At 55.4% G+C, this 23,812-nt stretch overlaps 1 protein-coding gene across 1 annotated transcript in view; it reads left to right on the top strand.

Moving 5' to 3' along the window:
• LOC118020052 (calmodulin-binding transcription activator 1) overlaps positions 1–23,812 on the top strand; it is a 642,738-nt gene that overhangs the window by 515,165 nt on the left and 103,761 nt on the right. The window contains exon 5 of the mRNA XM_035019893.1: positions 22,433–22,586. Within this exon, the coding sequence (XP_034875784.1) occupies positions 22,433–22,586 (154 nt within the window). The remainder of the gene's footprint in view (positions 1–22,432; positions 22,587–23,812) is intronic.

Raw genomic sequence — 23,812 nt, 5'->3', positions numbered from 1 at the left:
GGTCTCAGCCACGGGCTGCTGTGGTGGCCTTGAGCTTCGCTTCCAGCCGAGAGACTTCTGGGGCTATTCGGCCTGTATCTAGGTGACTGAGATTCCTGGGTCATGGAAGGCCCACCCTTGGCTGGGAGTCACTAGATTCTGGCTATAAATATCAGGAGAGCATGTCTGCTGGCTCCCTCCCCACCTCCAGTGGGGGAGGACACACCAGAGCACAAACACATAGCCGCAAACCATCAGGTAAGACAGAAGGAAAATTTCAGGGGCTTATCAATCCCTCCTGTGCAGACCTTTGAAAGTGTACATGTCCTTCTGTCTGAAGTGACTGGTATCAATCCTGCCTGGAACCGAGGGGAGCATGGGAAGACTCTGGGACCTCAGGGAAATTCCTGGAAGGACCTGAGTTCCTCTACCCCCAGGTTCTCAGGCCAGCATATTAGCAGAGCAAATACAGCCTCAGGGCCGACTGGTACTCAGATCTTGGGGTGGCCCCTGGCTCTGCTAACCCAGTAAGACACAGGCCGGGGTGGTGAGGGTCCCAGTGGGAGTGTTTACCCAGAAGATGCTGGTTAGCAAACACACACATACACATACACCCTTAAGGTCTAAGGCACTATTTCCCCAGGACCAGGATTGATTTCCCCAAAGAAATCTGCTCTCAGATGTCAATTTTTCAATTGCGAAAGAGTCCAACCCATGGAGAACTAAGAATCTCAACCATTCATACATCCAGTGTTGGAGCCGGGCTGGTCAGAGCGAGATGAGATTCCTTGGGGTTCTAGCATGGGAACCTCTACCAGGAAACTGTGGCCAGATGAAGGTTCCCTAACTCCTCGGAGCCCAATTCCTCAGATCATAATAACAGTGCCTGATAAGATTCTTGGGAGGATTCGGTGCAGGAAGTCATGTGAAGGCTGCGACCTAGTACAGTCAACATTAGCCTTCATTACCATTGACTGGGCAGGACTCAGCCCTGCCCCATGCACAGAGTAGGTGCTGCCAAACTGCTCAGATGGACTTGCGTCTGCTTCCGAGATGCAGTGCTCCCCTAGCAGCCTGGCATTGCTGCATCATGGCCGTCCCCACTGCCGTTCCTTATTGTCACCTCGGCCAACCTTGATTCCATCAGGCTGTATGGTTAGCACCTCATCTGCCTGTCCCACCGGGATTCTGCAGACAGGGACTTGCTCTCCCATAGCCACACCTCCAGTGCCTGGCACATAGGACCTCAAGAAAGTGTTGGCTGAGTGTTGAAGGGAAAGAGTGACTCTCAGCCCAAGTTGGCTCTGGAGCCAGTACCAAGCCTAAGCAGATCCCCAGAGGGGAGGACCGTTTTCTAGGAGAGGGCAGCCCTCCCATTCTGCAGCCTCCTGTCATCCTGCTTTGTGTGTGGCTCCATCCAGACTTGCAACTCTGCACCTTCGGAAGCAACGTCCTGCTTTCTCCCCTGGCTGGGGGGCTCCACCCCAGGAGCTGGCTTAATGCTGTTTATGTCTCCCTCATTTTCAAGGCTTTGGCTGGAAATTTGGCTTCTCGTGGTTGATCCCAGTCAGTTTTCATGATATTTTATAGCGCCTTCCTAATTTACTGCCCTTTTATGACTATAGTAAAAGGCCACACGTCAGGGAACACCATCAAACAGGAAGAAGCGTCCCCTCTACTTGTCAGCTCAAGTTGAGCATTGTAATTTACAGGGAAACCTTGTGGCTTAGGGTGTTTACCTCCCACAGAACCAGTTTCTTCTTCCATTATGAGAATGAGATAATTAAAATACTTCCCTATTCCTTTGATATGGAATTAGGTTCGCTCAGCCCATTTGCAAATGCCAGTTTGAAAGCTGTTATGTTACTTGGGTTTCAATTTAGAGCCATCCGTTTCTTCCAGAAAGGTGGTTGTTGTTGTTGTTGTTTTGTTTTGTTTTTTTCTCTTCACCTGATCTTAGATTAGACATCAGGAAGGGAAATAAGGGGTTTATTTAAATGTAGTTAGGAAATTTGCATCTCAGACTGATGCAGATCTTGGCTGCAGATTTTAGGGAGGTTGGAGCCCAGGGCGCCCCTGGAGCTATGCAACCTCCCCCCAGAGCAGCAGACCTCACAGCTTGGCCAACACAAGAGAGCAGGAAGAAGTGGACCATGAGACCTGGTTCTTTAAGAGAAAAGCTACAGTCTAGCTTCTCTTCCCGTCGCTCCCGAGACTTTTTCCATCTTTACCAAATGATGCCATGGCAAGATATTCCTGCCCCAGGGACATTGCCCCAACTCAAACTGGCCTAAGCAATAAAGAATCTGTGACATCACCTACAAGGAAAGTCAGGGGGAGTGCAGGCTGAGGTTAGAGAGTTCAGAGGCTTGGTCGTGTCACCAAGGACCCAGGTTCTTTCCAACTCTTTGCTCAGCTATCTTCAACGGTGACTTCATGCTCTTGATGGGAGCAAGATGGCAGCAGCAAGTCCAGGGTCACACCCACACATACCATTTTGGGAGGAAGATGGGAGATCCTGCAGCTCTTGCCAGTAGGAAACCCTCTTACCGAAGCTTATACTTCTGTCGCCTCATTAGCCAGAACTGGGTCATAGATTCATTCTTGAGCAATCCCCATGGAGGGGGATGAGAGAACACTTGGCCAGTTGAGTCCCGCCTCACCCCCCAAACCCCTGCAGACACAGGCTCATGGCTGCATGGGGGAGGGAGGGATTTTGGTGGGGAAGAAATGCTGGGAGACGACCCAGCATCATCCACCATAAAGCCATGTAACGTTCTTATTAAATGGTGAACACAAAGAAATGTATGCATAAAAAACCAAAATAATGATAAAATGAACCCCAGAATAGACCAGAAGTAACCCTGGCACCTTTACATTCCCTCTAAGGACAGTCTTACTCTCCCCATCCCTTTTGGAATCTTGAAAGTTGAACAACGTGGTACCTGGAGAGTAAGTGGAAACTGGGGTCATTGTGTGGCTCAGTGGTTCTCAATGGAGGCAGATTTGGCTTCCCAGGGGACATTCAGCAATGTCTAGAGACATTTCTGGTTGTTACCATTCTAAGATGCTACTGGCTTTTAGTAGTAGAGACCACGATGCTTCTAACTATCCTACAATGCCTGGGGCAGCCCTCCATAGCAAAGGAATATCCAACCCCAAATGCCTGCAGTTGTAAGGTTGAGAAGCTGTGTTTAAGCCTGGCTTGCATCCAGGACATTCCCATGGTGCTTTGCTCCAAGGGGGGAGGGGAGAGAGGAAGATGAATTCCCAACTAGATGGGATTGGAAGCTGGGAAACACAGGACCAGGCATCACCTCTCTTTCCCTTCTCCCACAGAACTTTCCTTTGCCTTTGCAGACAAATATTTCACTCTGCCTTATTCCACATGAGTGCCCCCGGGAGAATGTAAGCATTTGGGGAGCAGGCTCCTGTTCATTTGTCCCTGTCTCCATGCCAGCACTCACACAGCAGGTACCCCATAAATGTGGGCTGGAAGGAGAGAGGGGTGGGAGGCAATATCTGGGACTGAGAAGAGAGGAAAAGGATTTAGAGGCCAAGGCACTCAAGGCAAACCTTGGCTGGTGCTGAGATCAGCTGGTTTTTAGCTAGGGAACAAAGACATTCAAGAGTTGGTCAGAGAGAGTCAAAGGTTTTGCTGGAGAAATTGAACCTGACCGTTCCGACCAAGCCAAAGGGTCCCCTGACAAAAGAAGGTGGGAAGGAGAGATGAGAAGGTGGGAAGGTCAGAGGAGGCAGCCCCAAGGACAGGTGCAAGACGAACAGGGCTGAAGAAGGTGGAGTGAGCGGGGGAGAGAGAAAGAACTGAGGAAGGTGGGCGCCTGGGTGGCTCAGTTGGTTAAGCGACTGCCTTCGGCTCGGGTCATGATCCTGGAGTCCCGGGATCGAGTCCCGCATCGGACTCCCTGCTCGGCGGGGGGTCTGCTTCTCCCTCTGACCCTCCCCCCTCTCATGCTCTCTCTATCTCATTCTCTCTCTCAAATAAATAAATAAAATCTTTAAAAAAAAAAAAGAACTGAGGAAGGTCACAGAGTCAGAAATGGAGACTGTCGATGTTCGGTCTCGTGATGGGAAGAGCAGGGCCAGGAGTGGAGAAATGCAAAAGTACAGGAGAGGCCACAGAGCCCTGATTGGAGGCTGGAGAACGGAGGGAGCAGGGCAGGGACCATCCAAGGGAAAGTGAGCATCTCATGGGGGTGGCCACAGGGAGAGGGGCCACTGGTCTGAGGGCAGCCAAGGGCACTGGGAGGACCACTGAGGCAGGCACCGGTGAGCCCCAGGGCCCCTCCATTCCATAGGAGCAGACCACAGCAGGAGGATCTGGTCACTGCCACCTGTCAGCACCAGCAGAACTTACACTGGGGGCTGCAGTCTCAGAGGCTGGGAGGTTTCCCTTCCCCCTGGAGACATTTGCTAAGCCAGGTGCCAGCATGAGAAGGTGGCAAGAGAGGCTGCGGGTCATGCTTTGCTGCCAATCTCCAATATTAAAATTGCTGGAAGCCCTGGTCAACCCTATCCTGGCAGCATTGCTCACTAGAGATACTCCCCTCAAAGTTAATAAGAAGCTGAGAAATTAATTTCCTGCCAGGTGCCTCTGCCCGGCAGTGACAGCTTAACACTCTCCATCATCTGGGTGTATTTAAGTAACAAGGAGAGAGGCGGGGGGTGAGGGGGGTGCCAAGTGCTGTGCTGGCCCTTCTGGAAATTTACTGGATAAGGGATGGGAAAGTCTGTGCAACCAGAGCAGAGCAGGGGTGTCCTGCAACACAGCCTGACCGTGGGACCATCACTTCTGAGAAGGTCACTTTGATTTTGCACCTGGCCTTGGCACATTGCAAAATCCCAGGCACCAGCGCAGCATCCTGGCCCCCCGCCTCTGGAGAGACTATGCTAAGGACAAAACAAGGCATCCTCTCAGGGGTGACCTTGCATGACATTAGAGTAGCTTCAAACCTTTGGTTTTGCAGAAACCACAGTCAAATGGGGGGACTTACTCGCCTCCAAAGGCACGGTAAAACTGACCCGTTTCAGCTCCTGACCCTAGAGGTATGGAGGGCAGAGGGCATGGAGATTGGTGTTTGTGAGGCCGTTGACCAATGACCCAGTGGCTACTACTTGCTGGGAACTGTGTTGGGGGCTCTATGGTGTTTTCTCACTTGACCCCCACAATGGCCCCGTCAGGTGGGCGTGATGACCCTTGTTTTGGAGGGGAGGGATAAGAGATGGGCTGAGTAACTCGGCCAAGATCACACCGTGTTTAACGTGGCCCGGGTGGGGCCTGAGCCAAAGTCCGATTCCAAGTCCAAGTTCTTCCCATCATCTGGCTGCCGGCAAGATAACAGATGGATGCTCTGTTTCTATCTTCTTTTAGTTCCAAAGTTAGTACCCGCTACGGAACACAGCTGACTTAATTATAACCCATCTTTTATGCCTTCATTCAACAAATGGCCAACAAAACAGATTGTTTTTTCAGAACAAACCTTAAACAAGTTAAACTTTGGTAACTTTCTCACGAGTGGGTAAAACGGCATGTTTCACCTCGTGCTGAATCTTGGCTGCCACTGGAAGCCTTCCCCGGTGATTTCTTCTTAAAAAGGGCAGGTTTTCTTCCACTGAGCCCCTGAGTCTTGAGTTCAAGGGGGAGGCTCATTTAACACTGACGTGTTCTTGGACTGTTTCACGTGTTCGTCAAATACTTACCCAGCCTGGCTCCGGGCCAGGCACCGGGCTGACGCTGGACAAGCAGACGGATGCAGAGCCACCGCCACGGAGGGTGACCCTCACTGGCCCCGGCATTCTGCTCTCCGGTGGACCTTCCATTTCTTCTGCTCATGGCTTTTTTCCTGAATATCCCCAGGAGCAAGGTGGGGGTGGGTTGACCAATGCTGCCCTAAGCTCTTCCTTCACACCTGCCTGTGTCCGAACCCTTACTTCCCCCTGATCTTCCCCGGGCTGGATTCCAGACTCAGCTCAAGGTCTCCTCCTCAGAGGCTTTCCCCGAGTTCCACGGCTAAACTCCGCTTCACGCCCATCTCAAGCACCCATCGCCCGGTCTTTTTATACTCCTGCACCGAGCCCTTCCAAAATCACCTTCTCCTTTCTCCAAATCTGCCTGGTTTGTCTTTTCCATGCTCTTTGAGAACAACTTCATCTTACTCACCATAGACTCTGAACCTAGACCAAGTCCCTGGCACGTCATGGTTATGAGTGGATACCTGTTGAATGAATGAGTGGGTGAATGAATGAAGTGAGTTCTACCATCACTCCCACTCTGCAGAGAGGAAGCTGTTCCTCCAAGAGGCTGGGCATCCCACCCAGGAGCACCCAGCTGGTGAGTGGTGAGCTAGGACCCCCCAGCCCTCTCTCAAGGGAACTAAGAGACAAGAAAGCCTTGTCTTCAGGGGGCTCTGAGCACTTACACCCTGTTTCCTCCGCAGCGAGGGAAGCATAACGAAAGAGCTAAGAAAGGCACCGTGCTCCAGTGAGTCTAGAGCCCTCCATCAGAAGAGTTATTTTTTCAGCTCTTATTTTTCAGCTTCCCCGTACCCAGCAGCTTTTTCCGAAAGGAGCTACCGGCTCGTTTTACCGACAGCCACTAGAATTAATTGCCGACCCTGGGTAGCTAACTTCTCTTAACAGCTCCATGGCAACGGTGGTTCGCAAATGCCAGCAAGTGTTTTTCTAAAGGGACTCTGCCCCTTACACAAAATAGAACATTTTGAGCAAAATTTAAACACAGTTTTTGAACGGCCCTGTTCTGATTTCTTCACACTTCACAAATGCTTGCTTTGCAAACATGGGTGTCCCAGTTACCCTGGGCTGGTGCCAAGGCCCTCGGCCCAGCGTCTGTCTTCTCAGCTTCAAGGCAGCCGTGGTGAGACCTAAAAACAAACAAGGAGAGAGAGCTGCAGGCCTCATAGCTGAGGGGCGTGTGTGAGTGTGTGTGTGTGTGTGTGTACATGGAGAGTCTAATCAGCTCAAATGCAGAGGACCCAGAACGGCCCATGCAGCTTCATTCACTCTGCCTTGGCGATGGCAGGAGGGAGGAAGGGTTGGTGGGTAGGAGGAGAGGGTGGTGGGTAGATGGAGGGTATACAATCCGCCAACAGGCCGACACACTCGCTTTCCTCCAAAGGCACAGCCCAGCCCCCAGCGAGCGGTCCATCCTGGGTGCCGCCCCTTGCCCACCACCCCAAAGGCAGATGTGGTCAACCAGCCGTTGACTCAACCAGTCCTTGTTGGCCGTCTCCCGAGGAATGAATTTCCTTCTGACGTAGACTCCAGGATCAGAAAGCCTGGGGTCTGAAGGAGGAATGTAGACCTGAGCCCAAACCTCAGTGAAAGAAAATGATGCGAGTGCCGAAGGCTGCTTGGGGAGTTTGGGGAGACTGCAGTTATCTGGGGTTGGGAGTGTCCAAGGAAGCTTCAAGGACAATGTGGCATCAGAGCTGGGTCTGGACAAGCAGGTGGGATGGGGACTGGCGGAGATGGGGTGGAGGGAGCAGCGTAGGCAGAGGTTGGGTGGTCCCAAGGACCGAGCCAGGAATGTGAGAAGGGTGCGTGGAGGTGTAAGCAGAAGAGATCTGGCCCATCGTGGAAGACTGTTATCTTGGTGGGTTGAATTCACGGAAAATGAGGAGTCATGGAAGGCCAGCAGCAGGTGGCTCCATCGGAGCTGGGACTTGGGAAAATGGGTCCGAGAGTCAGATGGGACCCATGAGAAGGCCAGTGCCAGTGGCGTGGGTGAAGTGATGAGGACCAGACTGGGGCAATGGCCTTGGGAACAGAGAGAAAGCCTCACCGTTCCCACATTTCTGCCCTCCTTCCATTCTGCTGACATCAGCCATGCCTTAGTGAGTGCCTCGAGAGCCGTGGCCATGTGATCCCTCTGGAATTTCCCGTTCTGCCCCCACCTGCAAATGTGGGTGTTGCTCTCCAAGCACAACGCTTGGAGATGCCCCAGGGAGGCTGGAGGACGGCCAGTCTCTCTGTCGCGCCATCTGAAGAGGAGTAGGGTCATCCTTTCCCTGTGGCCACAGCAACCCCCCTGCCCCCACCAGTGCCTCTGGCACCTGCCAGGAGAGGGGGACATTTGGAGGAGGCATCAGAGTGGGTGGGCTCACCCTCCTCTGCCATTGGCAAGGGGCCAGCATGGGGCAGCCCAGTGCTCAGCCCGCAGTATGCAGCCGCGGAGACCAGGCCTTGACCAGCGTTGGTATTCAGGATGTCAAGCCCTGCCCATTTGGGGGACAGGCCAGCGTCGCCTGCAGGGATACGGGCTCTGGGGAAGGGGCAGGCCTGCCGCAGCCACTCTGCAGAGGAGACGTTCCCCAGATTTGCCTGTCATTAGTGTGGCAAGCTCCGTTATTACCCGAGGAGGCTTACAGGTTATCAGCTAACTCCAGGAGCCACTGGAGAAAGGAGGAAGATAAAGAGGGATTTAAAAAGAAAATAACAAAAAGAAAAACTGTAATTTCTAATCCAAACCTCACCCTGCAGTGGCTCTGTTAACCCCCAGTCACTCTTTCAAGACATAAACTGTTGAGTGCTACAATTACTTCAGTGATTACACTTTATCTTGTCCTACCAAGGTATTAAAGAGGAACTGGGGAACACATTAAAAAAACATACAGCCCAATTTAATCATGATTCCCTCTAAAACAATTGCTAGAATCTCACCGTTACCGTTGCTGGAGCATAAAAATCCTATAGATGCTTGGTGGGCCGGGCACAACTCATCCTCTGCTCCCTCCATGCTCAGCCCGTTTGTCAGTCAAGGGAGAGCCTTGGGGGTTTATGTCTTTAACAGGACTTAGTGGAGGGGCTCCCCAGATGCTACGCCAGAGCAGAGGGAGGGTGGCCCAGGTTCCAGCCACCCAGACTTCCCTGCTTCGAGCACCTGCCCCACCATCACTACCACCAGGCAGAGGCTGACCTGAAAGCATGAGCTCCGAGAGCAAAGCACAGTGCCCCCGTCCAGCTCACTGGGGACCTCAGGAGCCTATTCATGGTCAAGGTTGCAAAGAAGGGCATTGGCCGGGAAACCAGCCGCGTTGTGAATGCCACATGGGGTGAACATCCGCCTGTTCTGCCCTGCTGTACTTTTTTTCTGCAAAGCAAGGGAAACGAAATCATTGCTTTGGGTTGGTTCTGAACCCCAGGAGGGGACAAAAGTAGGAAGCCAGCAGGGGGTGGGGAGTTGGGTATGGCTGCCTGACCTCACTTTCACCCTCTCCACTGGGTGACATTAGAAGTCAAAGCCTCTCTTGGCTCAGTGTTCCCAACTGGAAAGGGAAGAGGATAGATAAGTTGTCCTGGACAACCCCTAAGTTTCTTCCCACCTCAGTCATCCTCTGTTCCAAGAGGAATACACAGAAGATTCCTGGAGGCTCATGATTTGCAGGATCCTTAAGGATCTTTCACGTACAAATTAAAGTATATAAAGCATCCAGATGAGGAGGTAAGCAATAATTCTTAGAAAAGAATTTGGAAGCCCGGAGGTCATCTGGGTTTTATCTGGCTGAGGACTGCAGACGACGCCCTTGGCCAGGGAGAACCACACACGTTCTCACCATGTGACAGGATGTGGCCGGGGTGGGTGTCTCCCTGAATTCATGGACACCTAAATTACAGAATATTTCTTGAGAAATGTAGTTTTTGTTTTCTTCTAGCACTTGGAAGATAGTCAAGAATTGCTTCTGAGATCCTATTTTCATGATTGGACAAGAATGACTCATGTTTACCTCATCAAAGCCTCTCGGAGGGCTTGAGTATCTGTCCACTGGCGTTCGTGATGCTTCCTCAGTGTCAGAGAAGAATTTCTTAACCTTGCCTCGATGGGCTCCTGTCTTAGGGAATTACACCTCCCAAATAAGAAATGTCTGAATCAACTTGGTTTCGCTCCACACACAAGTGCTGTGAGATCTTGGGGACAGGTGGTCAGTAGCAATACCGAGGGATGAAGTCACACGGGTCTGAGAGGCGATCCCGATAATACCTGGCCGCTTCAATGTGTTCAAACACTTATCTCATTTCGTCTTCACTACCTCATGGGGTAGGTAGCAGTATTCCCCGCCTTTCACAGGTGAGAAAACTGAGGCACAGAGATGGGCTTGCCCAAGGTCCACAGCTGGGAAGTAGCAGAACCCAGACTTGAACCCCGGCAGGTGTAACCAAAGCACATGTCTCTGTCACCTTTAGCATCACATAGACCTGGGTTCAAGGTGGCACTCTGGCAGGAGACCTGATTCTTTTCACTTCATGTTCCTGGTGTATAAAGTAGAGATAATGATAGGAAGTCCTTACCTCGTGGGGTCCTGGCAAGGATTAAATGAGCTAAGGCCTGTGAAGCACTTAGCACCCAGCACTGGAGCGTATGAGTGCTGGATAAATGGTAGCTCTCAGTGATCACAGTGACTGTAGTTGCTGTCGGAACCAGAGGACGGTCTAAACAGTAGAGTGGAGAGAGGAGTGGCTTAGCAAAAGGAAGACATATCTGTTTAGGAGTTAAGGTTCTTGTTTGGTTGATGCAACAGAAAATTCAATTTGAACTGGCTTCAGGATAAAAGAAAATTTGGGGCTTTGAGTTACTGAAAAGTCTTGAGGTGTTCTGGCTTCAGGCACGACTGGATCAAGGAGCCTCCAATCAATAACATGGAGGTTTGGTGTCTCCTTCCCTCAGCTCTACCTCCATGTTGGCTTCCTTCTTGGACTCCATGCCCTGGTGGCAAGAGATGGCTTCCAGCAACATGAAGCTTCATCCTCCCAGGCTCAGGTCCAGCAGAAAAGAGCATCCCTACCCCCTAGAGGCTCCAGCCAAGTCCAGGGATTAGCTCTGATTGCCTCTGGTTGGGACTCATGGCCAGTCATCATGGCCCAGAGAATGCAGGGCTCTAGTTGGCCAGACTAAGTCACATGCCCCCTCCCTGGACTGAGTCCGAGAGAGATGGTTTGCTCCCTAAAGTACATTTGGATACTTTTATCACAAGAACACCAATGCAGTAGAGTCATGTTCAGCTCTGCCTCCCATTAGCCCCGGAGCTCTGATCAGATCATGTGGCACCTCTCCGTCCGAGGGGGCTCGTGTGGCCAGTGGGGACTGTGGCACATGCCTGGCTTCCTCCAGAGCTATTGTGAAGAGCAGATGGACAGGAAAGGCTCCAGAGCATGTCAGATGCCTGGATGATTGTTAGGTGCCGTTGTCATCTGATGGGGTTGACTCACTGCCTAATGGGGCACGGTTCTGAGCAGAGACACCAGCCCTGGGAGCGAGACTGAGGCACACGTCCTTGGAGAGGAAGGGACAGGGAGGGGAGGGCAATGGGCTTGACTTCTAGTCTTCCAGGAGCCCACGGCCAAGCCTCAGCCAGAGGCTGATGAGAAGAGGATCATGTGGCCCACGGATGTGGCTCCTGGGAGGGGAGAGCTGTGAGGAGTAGGGACTGCAGCCCCCAAGACCTGAGTACCAAGCATCCATGCTGCTAGCCCTGAGGCTTCCCCCTCAGTCCCCACTGGGCCAGGGCCTCAAACCCTGAGCAGGACCCTTTCCCTAGAGTTCTGCGTCTCAGCAAAAGGTCTAAGGCGTCTTACCTCAGGGCTGGCTAGAGGGACTCTTGCTGTGACCTTTAATAAATCGAAAATGAGTTCAAGATGAGTGCCGGAGAAAAACCAACAGTCTCATTCAAGCTCAGGCTCTGCCAGCTACAGGGTGACAGCCCCCTGCATCCCTGGCAGGTGCCCTGCAAGTGGGAAATGACATGCAGAGGCTGAGCACCCCAGCCTGTCATCCAGGATCCCTAGATCCCACCCGGGGGGTGCCCCCCAGATCTGGGTTCCAGAGAGAGATGACCCCCAACATCCTGACCTCCTTCCATAACCCCTTACAGATCAGCCACCCAGGAACTAATATCACCCATTAAAAAAATCTATTTCTACTTTTCAGCCCATGTCCCCCCTTGGGATGATGAGTCTCGTAGGTTAACTGCTCGTTTAACTGCCCGCTGTGCAGAGTTTGTTTGTGCTAAAATTACTGTCCTGAGCTCCAAGGGGAACCCTTATTCTTAGCATTTGGGGATCTGGTGAAAAAGCACACATTCACCTTCTCCCCTTTCTGACCTGAAACACGTAAATTGCATTTCCTCTTGGCTTTTGTCTTTCTGGTCAGAAAAATCCTTATCTTGGTGTCCCCGTGGCCACTGCCCTCCCTCCATCAGTAGCCCCCCGCCCCCCCTGCACTCACAAGTCCAGATGACGGTTTGTAATAAGCCTTTGCTACTCTGACTCTAGCTCCCGGGTGCGCCCAGCTCACCAGGCTTTGTCCTTTGGTCCCAGCGACGACTTTGGACACTGGCATCCTTGAATCCCAGCGGTCTCCCTGGGTTTGCCGAGGGCACCGGGCCCTCCCGCTTCCACAGCCAATTTGTTTTACTCTTCCCCAGCGCACTGCCCTGCGCGCCGCCCACAATGGGCTCCGTCTGTCGCTCTGCACCCACTAATTAAACCCCGCCAGAGCCTCCCAGGACCCATCTCAAACTTCGGGCACTTTATGGGCACTTCGTCACCCATAAAAGTTTAGTGTCATCTGCAAATGAGATTTTATTGGGCATTCCTTCCCTTAGGTCATTTGTAACGACTTTAAATAAGGCCAGGCCTGGCCCCGCGCCACCGTGAACCTCAAGGCTTCCGAGTGTGCGTCGGGAAAGCTGCCCACACGCCCCCCACCCCGCCCAGGTGCGCTCGGCAGCAGGTCTGGCGGCCTGATGAAGCGTTCTCCACCACGGTGGTCGTGCAGGACGGCTTGACCTTCTAGGGGGCCTTTGAGTCAAACCTCCTCAGAGGCTTCCGGAAGGTTGGGACAGGTGGCCTACCTGGCACCTCTCGAAGCCCACGCGTCCTTACGTGCGCGGGCATGGGGGGTGGGGGGGCGACCCCGCTTCCCGCCAGCACCTCCCGGTGTCCCGGAGGTGGCCGGGGCCGTGCCAGGCGCGGGTTCCCGCATCACCTGCGGGCTGGAGCGGGCAGCGCGGGCCGGCAGCTCAGCCAGCACGGCTCCCAGAACTCCGCGCCAGGTGGAAATTGTTTAAGTCTATTCCCGAGACTGGAAAACTCTGGTAATCACGTAATAACAACAGCAGCGGCGGCACTCGGCAATTACCCAGGGTTTTCATCTTCAGACCACTTTACCCACATTAACTAATTAAGCCTCCCAGCCTCCCTCCAAGTGGGGAAGGACCGCGGCCCCATACTCCCCGTGGTGCGCGCGCGGCTTAATGACGGCAGCCCGGCAGAAGGGGCGCGGGGGCTCCCCCAGAGCGGCCGGCCTCTGCCCCCACGTGGAACAGGAGAGGAGGCCCCCTGTGGGCCCTCCCCCTGGGCATCACCCCAAGTTCCCCCCGCCGCCCTGCGGGGCCCGAGCTGGGGAGCAGGGAGGCCATCTGTGTCCCCAGCTACCGGGGCAGAGGCGAGGTCTGGCTCCAGGGGACTGCGCCGCCCACTGGCTTCACCTATTCAGCTATTCCCACCTCCAGAGCCGCTCTTTCTGTTCCTTCTCTCCCGCCTTTCTCTGTTTGGGGGCCTTTAGCCACCCCCAACTTTGGGGACCCGGGTCTGCCCCCAGTCGCCAAGTGCTCCGCTCCCGGCTGTCCCCCTACCCCATCTCACACCCCTGCCTGAACACGGGGGGTGTCCTGTGGAGGCTCTTGATGTGGAGACCGGGGATCTGCTGCCTCGGCCCTGCCCGGAGAAGCCAGGACCTCCAGCCCCAGCCCCGTTCCCCTCAGCTCCCAGCGCCCTGCATGGCCCGCCCAGGCTCCCTCGACTTGTCTGTGCTCTGGGGCAGACGCCACCTGGGCAGCTGCTGCCGGGGCACTGAGGCTGGACCGACAGCCGTCCATCCCCCCGCCCCGGCTCTGGCCAGTCCCCTCGGAGCCCCAGGGACCAGGCGGAGGGGAGGCGTGGGACTCGGGGCTGCGTTGAGTTACAGCATCCTGAGCACTGAGAGTGCTGTTCCGCCTTCATCCCTGGAAGGCGTAAGGGTAGCACCAGCATCCGGCATCCGTGGGCTGTTGAAGGGACTAAGTGAGGGGTCGCCAGTGGGGCTTGAAGGCGGGGTCCCGCATGCAGCTGACGCTCAGAAAGCGATCTTTGCAAAGAGAGGTGCCCACTGGGAGGTGTGTGCTGGGGGTACAGGCATGTTCCCCCGCCCCCCCGCCTCCCGAGGAGCAGCGAGGATGTAAAATGTGGCAGCGGAGAAGAGAGAACTGGAAGGGGGGTAGCAGCCTGCAGGAGACCTAGGCAGCCGGGCCCGCCCGCCCTGGCCCTCCCCCGGGAGCACAGTTCCTGCGTGTCCTCCAGCCGGCACGACCCTCAGCCTGCCTTCCCCTCAGTGGGGAACCGAGGGGGAGAACTGGAGCCTGCCCAGGGCCCCATGACTGGTCTCGCTTCCGATGGGGCCATGGCTTTATCCAGAGCAGAGGAGAGAGGCCAGGCTGCCCTGGGCAGCTGGAGCGCAGGCAAGAGGATTTTTCTCTGCCTTGCAGCGTGGTGACACCCACAGCCCTGAGCCGCCTGGTATCATCATTTATTCATTCCCTAATAAATCCTGCCCTTCTTTCTGCCGGCTTTGCACTCCTGTTTTATGGGCATCTACCCCATTTATGAAGCACCCAGGTACGGGGAAGGCTCTGCCTCTTAGGATCAGGCTTGTGGGGCTTTCAGGATCTGCATAAATGGGGCTCCCATGACAGAGGCAATAATAGAATAGGCTTGAGCTGAGTTACTCTCTGTCCCCTCCCTGGGCCGGCCGTGCGCCGGGCCCCCCGCCGCACCCCAGCGGCAAGTGGGGAGGTGTGTGGCAATATTACATGCTATTATGACTTTCTGGGTAATGTATACATTTTCACTATCACACAGCCTCTCTCCTTCATTTTTCATGAGAACTGGCACGAGATTAATGACTGAGCCACAGAAGAAACGGAACGCCATGCCACTCTGATTTATCGACCACTTAGCGTTGATGAAGCTGCAAACAAGAGTCAAACAGATGTTGCAGCTGCATTTTTCTTTATCAAAACCAACAGCTTTTTGCATTTTTAACCACTTCTTGCACTGCTGTCCTGCTTCCTCCACAGAAGCGGGTGCTGGCTCTGGGCCTCCTCCTTCCCGTGGAGGGGGAGGAGCCCGGGCCGGGGCTGGGGGGAGCCCCTGGCGTCCAGCAGTGGACAAATCCAGCGGTGGCCAAGAGGAGGACGTGACACGCCCCCCTCCGAGGCTCTGCCTCTGGGCAAGTCAGGGCCCCGAGTGGGGCTTCTGGTGGAGAGCTCACTGCTGCACCTTCAGTCCATTCCAGAGCCTGTTACACACCTGGGGCTGGGCTCTGCATGCAGCAGGTGCGGGCTCAGCTCCCCCCTGCACACTGGAATGTCCCCCCCTCTTGAACCCATAGCAGATTACTGAACCCCCATTCAAATCAGCAGTGTCGGTGGCCTTGCTTGTGAGTACTGGCCGTGGGTCAGGCCCACCCTGAGCTCCTTATGGCCTTGCCTCTCTCCCAACCAGGTCAAAGCCAGTCACAGTCTTCCCCCATGCTAAAGGGCAGACACAGAGGCTCAGGAGGGTCAAGTGCTTGAGCACGCTGGAGCACCCGCCCCTGGGCCCTACCCTGGACCTCTCGGAGCCGGGAGGCATAGGAGCTGTGGGGCTCTGGCTGCAGGTTGGAAGTCAGAGGTCTCTGGGGACAGGGAGAAGGCTCTGTGCCCCTCACCGTGGCTGCCACCAGCTTGGGCTCGTCTGCTGTGCCTCCTGGTCTGTTTTCCTCTTTCCTTCCTCCTCCCCTCCTCTGCCTCTCCCTCTTGCCTCCAGCCCTGGCCTGAGGTCCAGTCCTCCATGCAGGGTAAGTCCGGTTCTCCCGGGCGGGGTCTCTGCTAGGGAAGCCTGTGGGCGCCATCGGAGAGACACAGCCCACCTCCACCTGCCGCTCTCCCAGGCTGCTTGCTGCACCCACTCACCCCGGGCATGAGGGTCCAGAAAACCCTAGTTACCCCCAGGGGCCACTGCAGATTAATCTGGATCACAAGTGCTGCTCCTGGCGCCCTGGCTGCCGCCCACCCTAGCCACTAAGCACCCACACGGTGGTGGCCACCGGCCCAGCGGCAGCAGGGATTCTTTCTTGACCAAAGCGGTCTCCCTCTCTCAAATTTCATCACCAGTCATTAAGAAGATTAAATGGGAAGCCATGCTTTTTCCCCACGGCTGGGCCAGCATCTCCCACCTGCCTCTCCCCACAGGACCCCAGTGGCCCAGGGCACCCAGGTCAGGAGGGACGAGCCCATGACTGAAGGGGACACATAGTCCCCCACCTCACCCCCCTTCTGCTCCAGTCTTCCCGAAAGGAAGTCCCACCCCGGGTCAGGGGAGGAACTTTGGCCGTGGCAACCAGGAAGGGGAGAGCCATGTGGACAGGGCACCAAATCAGGGCAGGGATTCCTCAGAAACTCGGTGGTCAGATGAAAGCAGCTCAAATATCACATGAGCCTTGGGCCGGGCCAGGGATGGTGGCTGGGGGAAAGGGGGCACTTCTTGGGCATCTGAAACCTCAACGCCCCAGAGACCCAAGGAACTAGGGGTGGGAGGCTGTCTTCCAGCAGCTGCTGACAGTCATTTCCTTTGGCTTTGAACTCTATCAATGGTTCCCAAACTGTGTTCCAGAGAACACTAGGGTCCCAAGAGGGACTCAGGCTGACATTCAAATAAGCTTGGAAAGCCTGTTTACTGCAAACGAATGAGGCTATCCTCCTAAGCAGGGTGTCGTAAAGACTGACAAATCCTGCCGTAAAGGAGCCTGTGTGACTTTGGCAAAGCATCCCCTTTCTGGAACTTTCCTAACCCCTCCTGTGCTTTTGGACGTAAAGGTCCTTGACTTGTTCTCCCTAGACTTCCCTTTGTCCCCGAGGGTCAGGTGAAATATGCCATTTGGAAAAGGTATCATAGGAGACCAACTAACTCTGGCCCCCAGGACACACGCTTCCACCACCTTCAGCCTCCATACGTGTCTCTGCCCCGCAGAGTCCTGGCAGTCCGGAACTAGGTCGACCAGCAAATCCAAACCTCACATTTTCAGATAAAAACTGGGGTGGCACTGGGTCAAGGGGCCAGCTTAGCCTCCCACCAAGGGGCCAAGGGCTCCTGGGCCCCCTCAGGTGCTGCCACCCCACTTCCAAGAGGACAGACACCCCCTCCTTCTCCTCCTCCTCCTGAGTCTGTATGTCCCTCAGGAAGACACACTGGGGGTCTCCCGGGTGCCCAATGCTGAGTCACCAGGGAAGAGACAGCTGTCCCCATGCTGCCTCCCCCAGCGAGGTCGGCTGCCTGGCAGGCTCATTGGCCCATGCCCCAAGGGCCGCTCAGCTGTCCTGCACCCTCGGCACTCGGCAGGTGCTGGCCCTGGGCTTGGGGAGCCAGCCACCGCAGGAGCCTAGCCAGCGGGGCTCATACATCGGCTGGGAAGACAGGCCAAGCAGTAGGTGCTCAGAGCTCAGAAATGGGGGTGAGAGCCAACAGGAAGTGGTGAGGGGTGCTGGGACAGCAGGGATGGGGCACCCATTCCATGGGGTCTCAGAGTGAGGTGTGCACGCGGAGGTGGTGGTGAGGTTTGCAGGCCCTGTGGGACAGACGGAGCACACCAGCTGGAGAAGGGCTCAGGAGAGAACAGGCCGTCTGGGGAATGGCAGTGTCTAGGTGGGTGGGCCAAGGGGAGTGTGAGACCAGGGGAGAAACAGATGGTCGTCCCATAACCATGTCAGGAACGTGAGCTCCCTTTGAAGGGCCGGGGAGGCTGGCCCAATTCACAGGATCATGGCTGCTGGCCTGAGATAATGGGTGGGGAGGGAGGCCAGAGCGGAAATGAGGAGGCCAGGGACGGTCCTTGAGGCAGAGGTGAGGGCCCAGGGAGCGGAGGGACAGAGTGGGTGGGAGGAATGACAGAACTTGTTCGGACTGGCTGTGGAGGGGGAGGGAGTGAGAAGAAAGAATGATGTGTACGGCTGGGGGAGGGCAGGGCCCGGGTGGGCCGGGCGGGCCTTGGGGACATCAGGCTCGGCCCCGCGAGCCAGGGGTACTTTGGAAGCCCTAACAAGGGCTGTCAACGGGCAGTCGGACAGATGAGCCTGAGCCGAGCAGAGAGGTGGGGCTGGAGAGAGAAAGCTGGAATCCGCACCACACTGTGGTTGTTAAGGCCGCGAAGCCGCATGAGGTTACTGAGAAAGGAGAAGGACAAGGACCCCGCTGGGAGGCGTAGAGGAAGGGGAGTCTCCATGCGCTCAGAGGAAAATCAGGACAGAGGGGCTGCCGCAGAGAGGGAGTGTGTTTTAAGTGGATAAAGTGCCTGCTAGCTTCACTCTGGTCATTCTGTCAGAAAAATGTCAGAGTTTGGTTTGGTTTGGGGTCTGGTCTGGTGGCGCGTGGGAGTTAGAAGAGCGGTACTTCTTCCTGTCCAGAGGGGACTTCACGCCTCTCAGGGGCCCTGTGGGGGCTGTTTCCACCTGCACATGAGGAGCTCAAGGCATCAAAAGGAAGGATGGATCACCTAGTCCGTTGCACTTTCCAAAATGTTCTGGAACGTCTCTGAGACTCTTACTTATTCTCAGCCACAGCCCATCCCCATAGGGCTCCCTCCTCTAGGCCTTTGGTACCAGACCGGGCCTCCTGGACATTCAGGGGGCTCATCTTCAAGGGTCATGCTCTCTTTGTGGGGGTCGGCCTCTAGTGTGTTCACAGGAGTCCCGTCGCCCAGGGAGGAGCATCTGGACAGGATGTCGTATGTCCCCCGACCTGTAAGACCGGACCTGGGTGGTAAACCCCAGGGAAACACGCAAGCGGCCCGGGGAAGACAAAGGCAAGCTGGCTGCACAACCATCCAGAATCCAGAGTCCTGGCAGGTCTGCTGGGGTGCGTCCTGGGCCGGGTCCCCCCCGGAGCTGGGCACAGGCGAGCACCTCTCCAGCCCCTGAGCAGCCCTCAGCCAGGACCCGACATCCTTATGAATGCTCCATGAAGCTGATGCATTGGGACTCTCTGGCTATTATATTTTTCCGCCGAAAACACCCAATAAAATACACAACTAATGAATAAAATCATCGTGTTGCCAAGAAGCGATGTGTACCCCAAATTTCCAAAAATACTTCAATCACTCTGTGTCTCAAAACCAGCCCCAGCCAGGAAGTCATCACTTAAAATTCAGCTCGGGCGTTTCAGACGCAGGATCCCCAGGCCCTAGGATGAAATCTGTGCTCAAGACACAGACCATGATGCTGTCTGCTCCTGCACCCCTAACCCCAAGCCCAGACTCCTTGAACCTTCCGGGGCTGGCACCTTCCCCCCAAGCGTATCAAGGCCACCGAGCAGCCCAGGCCCAGAGCAAAGCTTCCATGTTGGGCATATTTCCCGATTCAGCAGGAACAGTGGTAGATCTAGAATCCCTAAAAAAGTAGTTACAGATGTGGGGCGCACAGGCCACTGGCTCTGTGAACCCCTGAAATGCAGTGTTGATGTGCCTTGGGTAGTTTCTGAAGCTAGACCTGGAATATCCACAGCCCTCATCCAATTCTCAAAGAGGCCTTAAAGACAGACAAGGGTAAGGACCAGCCTTGCCTCTTAGCCTCCTAGGAGTCGGAAAGACCTCTCTGGCCTCCGTAGACCCAGAAACCTGAGGCCACATGTCGGCAGAACACAGGCCTGGGAAGCCTAAGGATGGGGAGTCCTGAGACAGCCCAATTCAATTCTACAAACACGAAATGAGCACCGATCATTGCCAGGCACTGTCCCTGTGGTGGAGGAGGTCAAGGAGGCGGAGGCCCACACACTGTGAAGACACAAACCTCCGTCCTGCTATGGTGGATGTACGGAGGGCAGGGTATCAGGGAAGACTTCCTGGAGGAGGAGGCGATCCTTGTGCCTGTCCTCAGAGACTAGATGGAAGCTGGTTATACAGAAATGCAGCTAGGCCCTGAAGAAGGGACAGAGCTTCCTGAAACTTTGGGTGCATGGTGAACGTGGCCCTGTGCTCCCCAAGCTCCTGCCTGCCCTCCCACCGCCTTGACCCCCCACAGCCTCCCCAAGCACCCAGGCTGAGCTTGGTGGGGCAGGAAGCTGCAGCCCTTTCATCTCCCAGGCGGCTGACATCCTGGCTCCTTCCCGCAGGGCTGGGCTCCTGCTTGGGGCTGGGATCAGAGGAAGCCCGGGGCGGGGGGGGGGGGGGGGGGTGTGCCTGGGGAGCCTGCAACCCTTTGATCCTTCCTCTATTGTCTTGCTCAGTGGCTGATGCTGCCACGGGAAGGAGCCCCCGGCCCAGACGCAACCCTGGGGAGGCCAGTGTGTCTGTAGGAAGAACTCAAAGCAGGGACTTGGGTGTATCAACCCATTTCTCCTTGGCTCCCCCATCCGTGCGATGAGCATAACATATCTACCCAACCCACCTACCTCTTGGGCATATTGCAAAGATAAAGTGAAATGTGAGGTGGGAAAGCACTTAGGCCAAGCAAAAAGAGGGCACCAGATGTCTTGGCAGGCCCTGAATTTGGAGTCCGAACCCTGGCTTCCAGCCCAGGCTCTGTCCCCCGCCATACAGCTTTACCACAGTCCACTGGTTGTAGACGGAGGGCGCTCTGCCCGGCCCAGCCCGCCTCCCTGGCTAGCCTGGGCACCACATACAATAATGGCTGGAAAGTGCTCTGAGAAGACTAAAGTACCATGCGGATGTCAGGGATTATCAGTATTATTAAGGAGCATGATTACCGCAATCCAGAAAAGCTGCCATTAACGAGAAGGCTCCTGTTTGTGTTGATTTAATTTCCTGGTTAACTGAGCGTTGGCAAGGAAAAAAAAAAAACTGTGTTCCAACCCTTATTGAAAATCTTTTTAATTTTTTTTTAAGATTTTATTTATTTATTTGAGACAGAGAGAATGAGAGACAGAGAGCATGAGAAGGAAGAGGGCAGAGGGGGAAGCAGACTCCCTGCTGAGCAGGGAGCCCGATGCGGGACTCGATCCCGGGACTCCAGGATCATGACCTGAGCCGAAGGCAGTCGCCTAACCGAGTGAGCCACCCAGGCGCCCGAAAATCTTTTTAAATTATGCCAGTCTACTTTCTTGAACTGGTCATGGTGTAGTGTTGGGTCTTTATTTATGAACGCATTGATTGATTCACATAGTCATTTATTGCTCTTGCTCTGACCGTATCCCAAAAGGCAACCGTAGGCCCAGCCTCCTCCGAGCCGGCGGTCCTCGCGCCCTCCCGGGGCTTGCCGGGGGTATCACTAAGAAAAAGCAGAGAACACAGGTTCCTGGGGTGGAACCTTCTAACGGGCTGTATCCCCAGCTCCCTGGGGCATGTTAACATATTGCCAAGGTTTCCTTATGGTTTAAGCAATGCTTTCTGATTGGGGTGGAAGGTGTTTCTGGATTTACCCAGATGCACTCTAAAGTGTTACGAATGGGGTGTTGGGGGTTTTTTTGTTCTTTTTTTTTTTTTTTTTTTTTAACAAACTTGTCAGGCCTGATGTGGCCTTGCGTTCTGGAGGGCCACAGAAAGCCGTGGAAGGCCGAGGGTCTTTGCAGGGAAGCTGCTGTCCCACCAGATCCCCTCGGTAGGTCGCTGCCAGCGCTGTTGGCTGGGCAGAAAGGCTCGGAGGGCGTTTTGAATTGATTCTCATGGGAAGTGGCTGACCCATTTCCATAGAACCATCTGGGGACAAAATGAAGTCTTCACACAGAGAGTTCTTTCTGTTCTAAAGGCTTCCCAGGACGAGCGTCCAGACAGAGGCTCTCAGCCACAGCTGCGTCCTGGGTGTTGCTCAGAAGTGACACGCTAATGGGGCTGTTTGTCCCGGGAGAAGCCCACGGGCTGAAGGGCAGAGGGGCATCCGGCCCTTAGAAGTGGGGTGCCTTACACTCCGGGAACTCCGTTTCCCCCAGGGAGGCAGGGGGTGATGATGCCTGTGTGGGGGACGCCCCGCGAACTGTGATGAGGAACTGCACAGAGCAGGGGCCAGAGCTCCTGGGCAGCTGTTGGCATAAAGTCCCAGATGTCGGACTAGCGATATGTCGGGCCTCACGTGTGGTCCTTAGTTACACACAAATCAGCCCATGTGGTTCTCAGTTGGGGGTGAACTTTGTCCCTCAGGGGACAATGGGTAATGGCTGGAGACACTTCTAGTTGTCACCGCTGGGAAAGGGGCAGCGTTTACTAGCATCCCGTGGGCAGAAGCCGGTGCCCAGAGCAGCCCTACGCCAGAGAATGATCTGGTTCCAGATGTCAGCAGTGCCGGGGTTGAGAAAGCCTGGTGTAGGGACGCTCAGCCTGTCTGCACCTGCTGGGGGGGTCCCCTTGGATGGGCTCCGTGCCTCCCTCATGCTGCCAGTCTCTGTACTCTCCCCGCAGAACCCCGACATCGTCCTGGTGCACTATCTGAATGTCCCGGCCATCGAGGACTGCGGTAAGCCATGCGGCCCCATCCTCTGCTCCATCAACACCGACAAGAAGGAGTGGGCAAAATGGACGAAAGAGGAGCTCATCGGGCAGCTGAAACCCATGTGTGAGTAGCCCTGGCCCACCTGGCCCAGGGTCCCATGCTGGAGGCCAGGCCAGCACCGTGCGGGCGGGTCAGAGGTCCTCTGTGGCCATCCAGCTTGGATGACAGTGACCGTAGCTGTCCTAAGGGTCACCCCCACCCTACTCTCACTTGAGCCTCTGAGCCCCCTACACGGTAGCCAGAGCACAGAACATCAGGAACTGTGGGCCCATGTTGCAGATGACAGCAGTGAGGATCAGAGGCACCAGGCCATGTCAGTGAGGAGCGGAGCCGAAAGAGCCCAGCGCTGCCGTCGCGTGGGCTGCAGACGGGAGAGCAGCCGAGGTCCGGGGACAGTGAGGCCTGGAGACAGAGGAGGGGCTGGCCAGAGCTGGCCCACCTCCAGCCCCCAGCCCATCTGCTCCTGGATGGAGGGCTGGCTCCGGCTCTGGCTCCCAGACTGGGTGGCATGCAGATGACCAGAATTAGCTGGATTTCATTTTGCCGGCAAAGTGATGTTCTCTGAAGCATCTGTCAGGTGCAGATCACTGAATGCAGGACGCCGAGTGAGTCTGGAGAGCTGGGCATGGCTGGTGCCTCGCTTCCACGGGCAGCTGCTGGGGGCTCTCGGTGGTCTCTCCTGCTGCCTGACTCCGAAAGAACAGACGCGGGTCTGCCAGACCCGAGAAGACCCATCCAGTGCGCAGAGGCCAGGGTTCCAGAACATCGATCTCTGAGGCTCAGTGCAAAGACATGTCACCAAACAGAACCTCAGAAAAGGGGTCCCCAGGTCCCTCAGAGCCAGTGCCATCCCTGGAAGCAGGGCTGTAGGGAAGAAGCTGATGAACACCATATACAGAGAGCAGCTGAAATGTCCTTTCCTGGGGGACCATAAGTGTCCTGTCACTGGGAGTATCCAAGCTGAGGCCTGTTGGCACCCACAGTGCCCAGCTCATCCTGAGAGTCCCTTAGTGCTCAGATTGGGGGATTACCCCCCATTCCCAAGGTTGGGGGTTTAGGGACAGGAAGGAAAGAGGGGTCTGGGTGGGAAGGGAGACCCCCAATAGGCCAATGGCCCAGCCGCCCCGGGGCTGGGCCCCGAGACTGAGCCATCCTCCTGAGCCAGGTCCTGGTGGGGAGGTCCAGTGATCTTGGCCTCGCTGCTCCTGCTGCCAGGAATCTAGAACCAGGAGGCCCGGGGGCCTTTCAGGCTCAGGCTGTGTCCCGTGGAATCCTTCTTAACTGCAGGT

Source organism: Mirounga leonina, unplaced genomic scaffold, assembly GCF_011800145.1.
Source record: "Mirounga leonina isolate KUSES-001 unplaced genomic scaffold, KU_Mleo_1.0 Mir_173, whole genome shotgun sequence".
Taxonomy (NCBI): domain Eukaryota; kingdom Metazoa; phylum Chordata; class Mammalia; order Carnivora; family Phocidae; genus Mirounga; species Mirounga leonina.
Note: the sequence above shows the minus strand (reverse complement) of the source record. Positions and strands in the feature narration are given on the sequence as shown.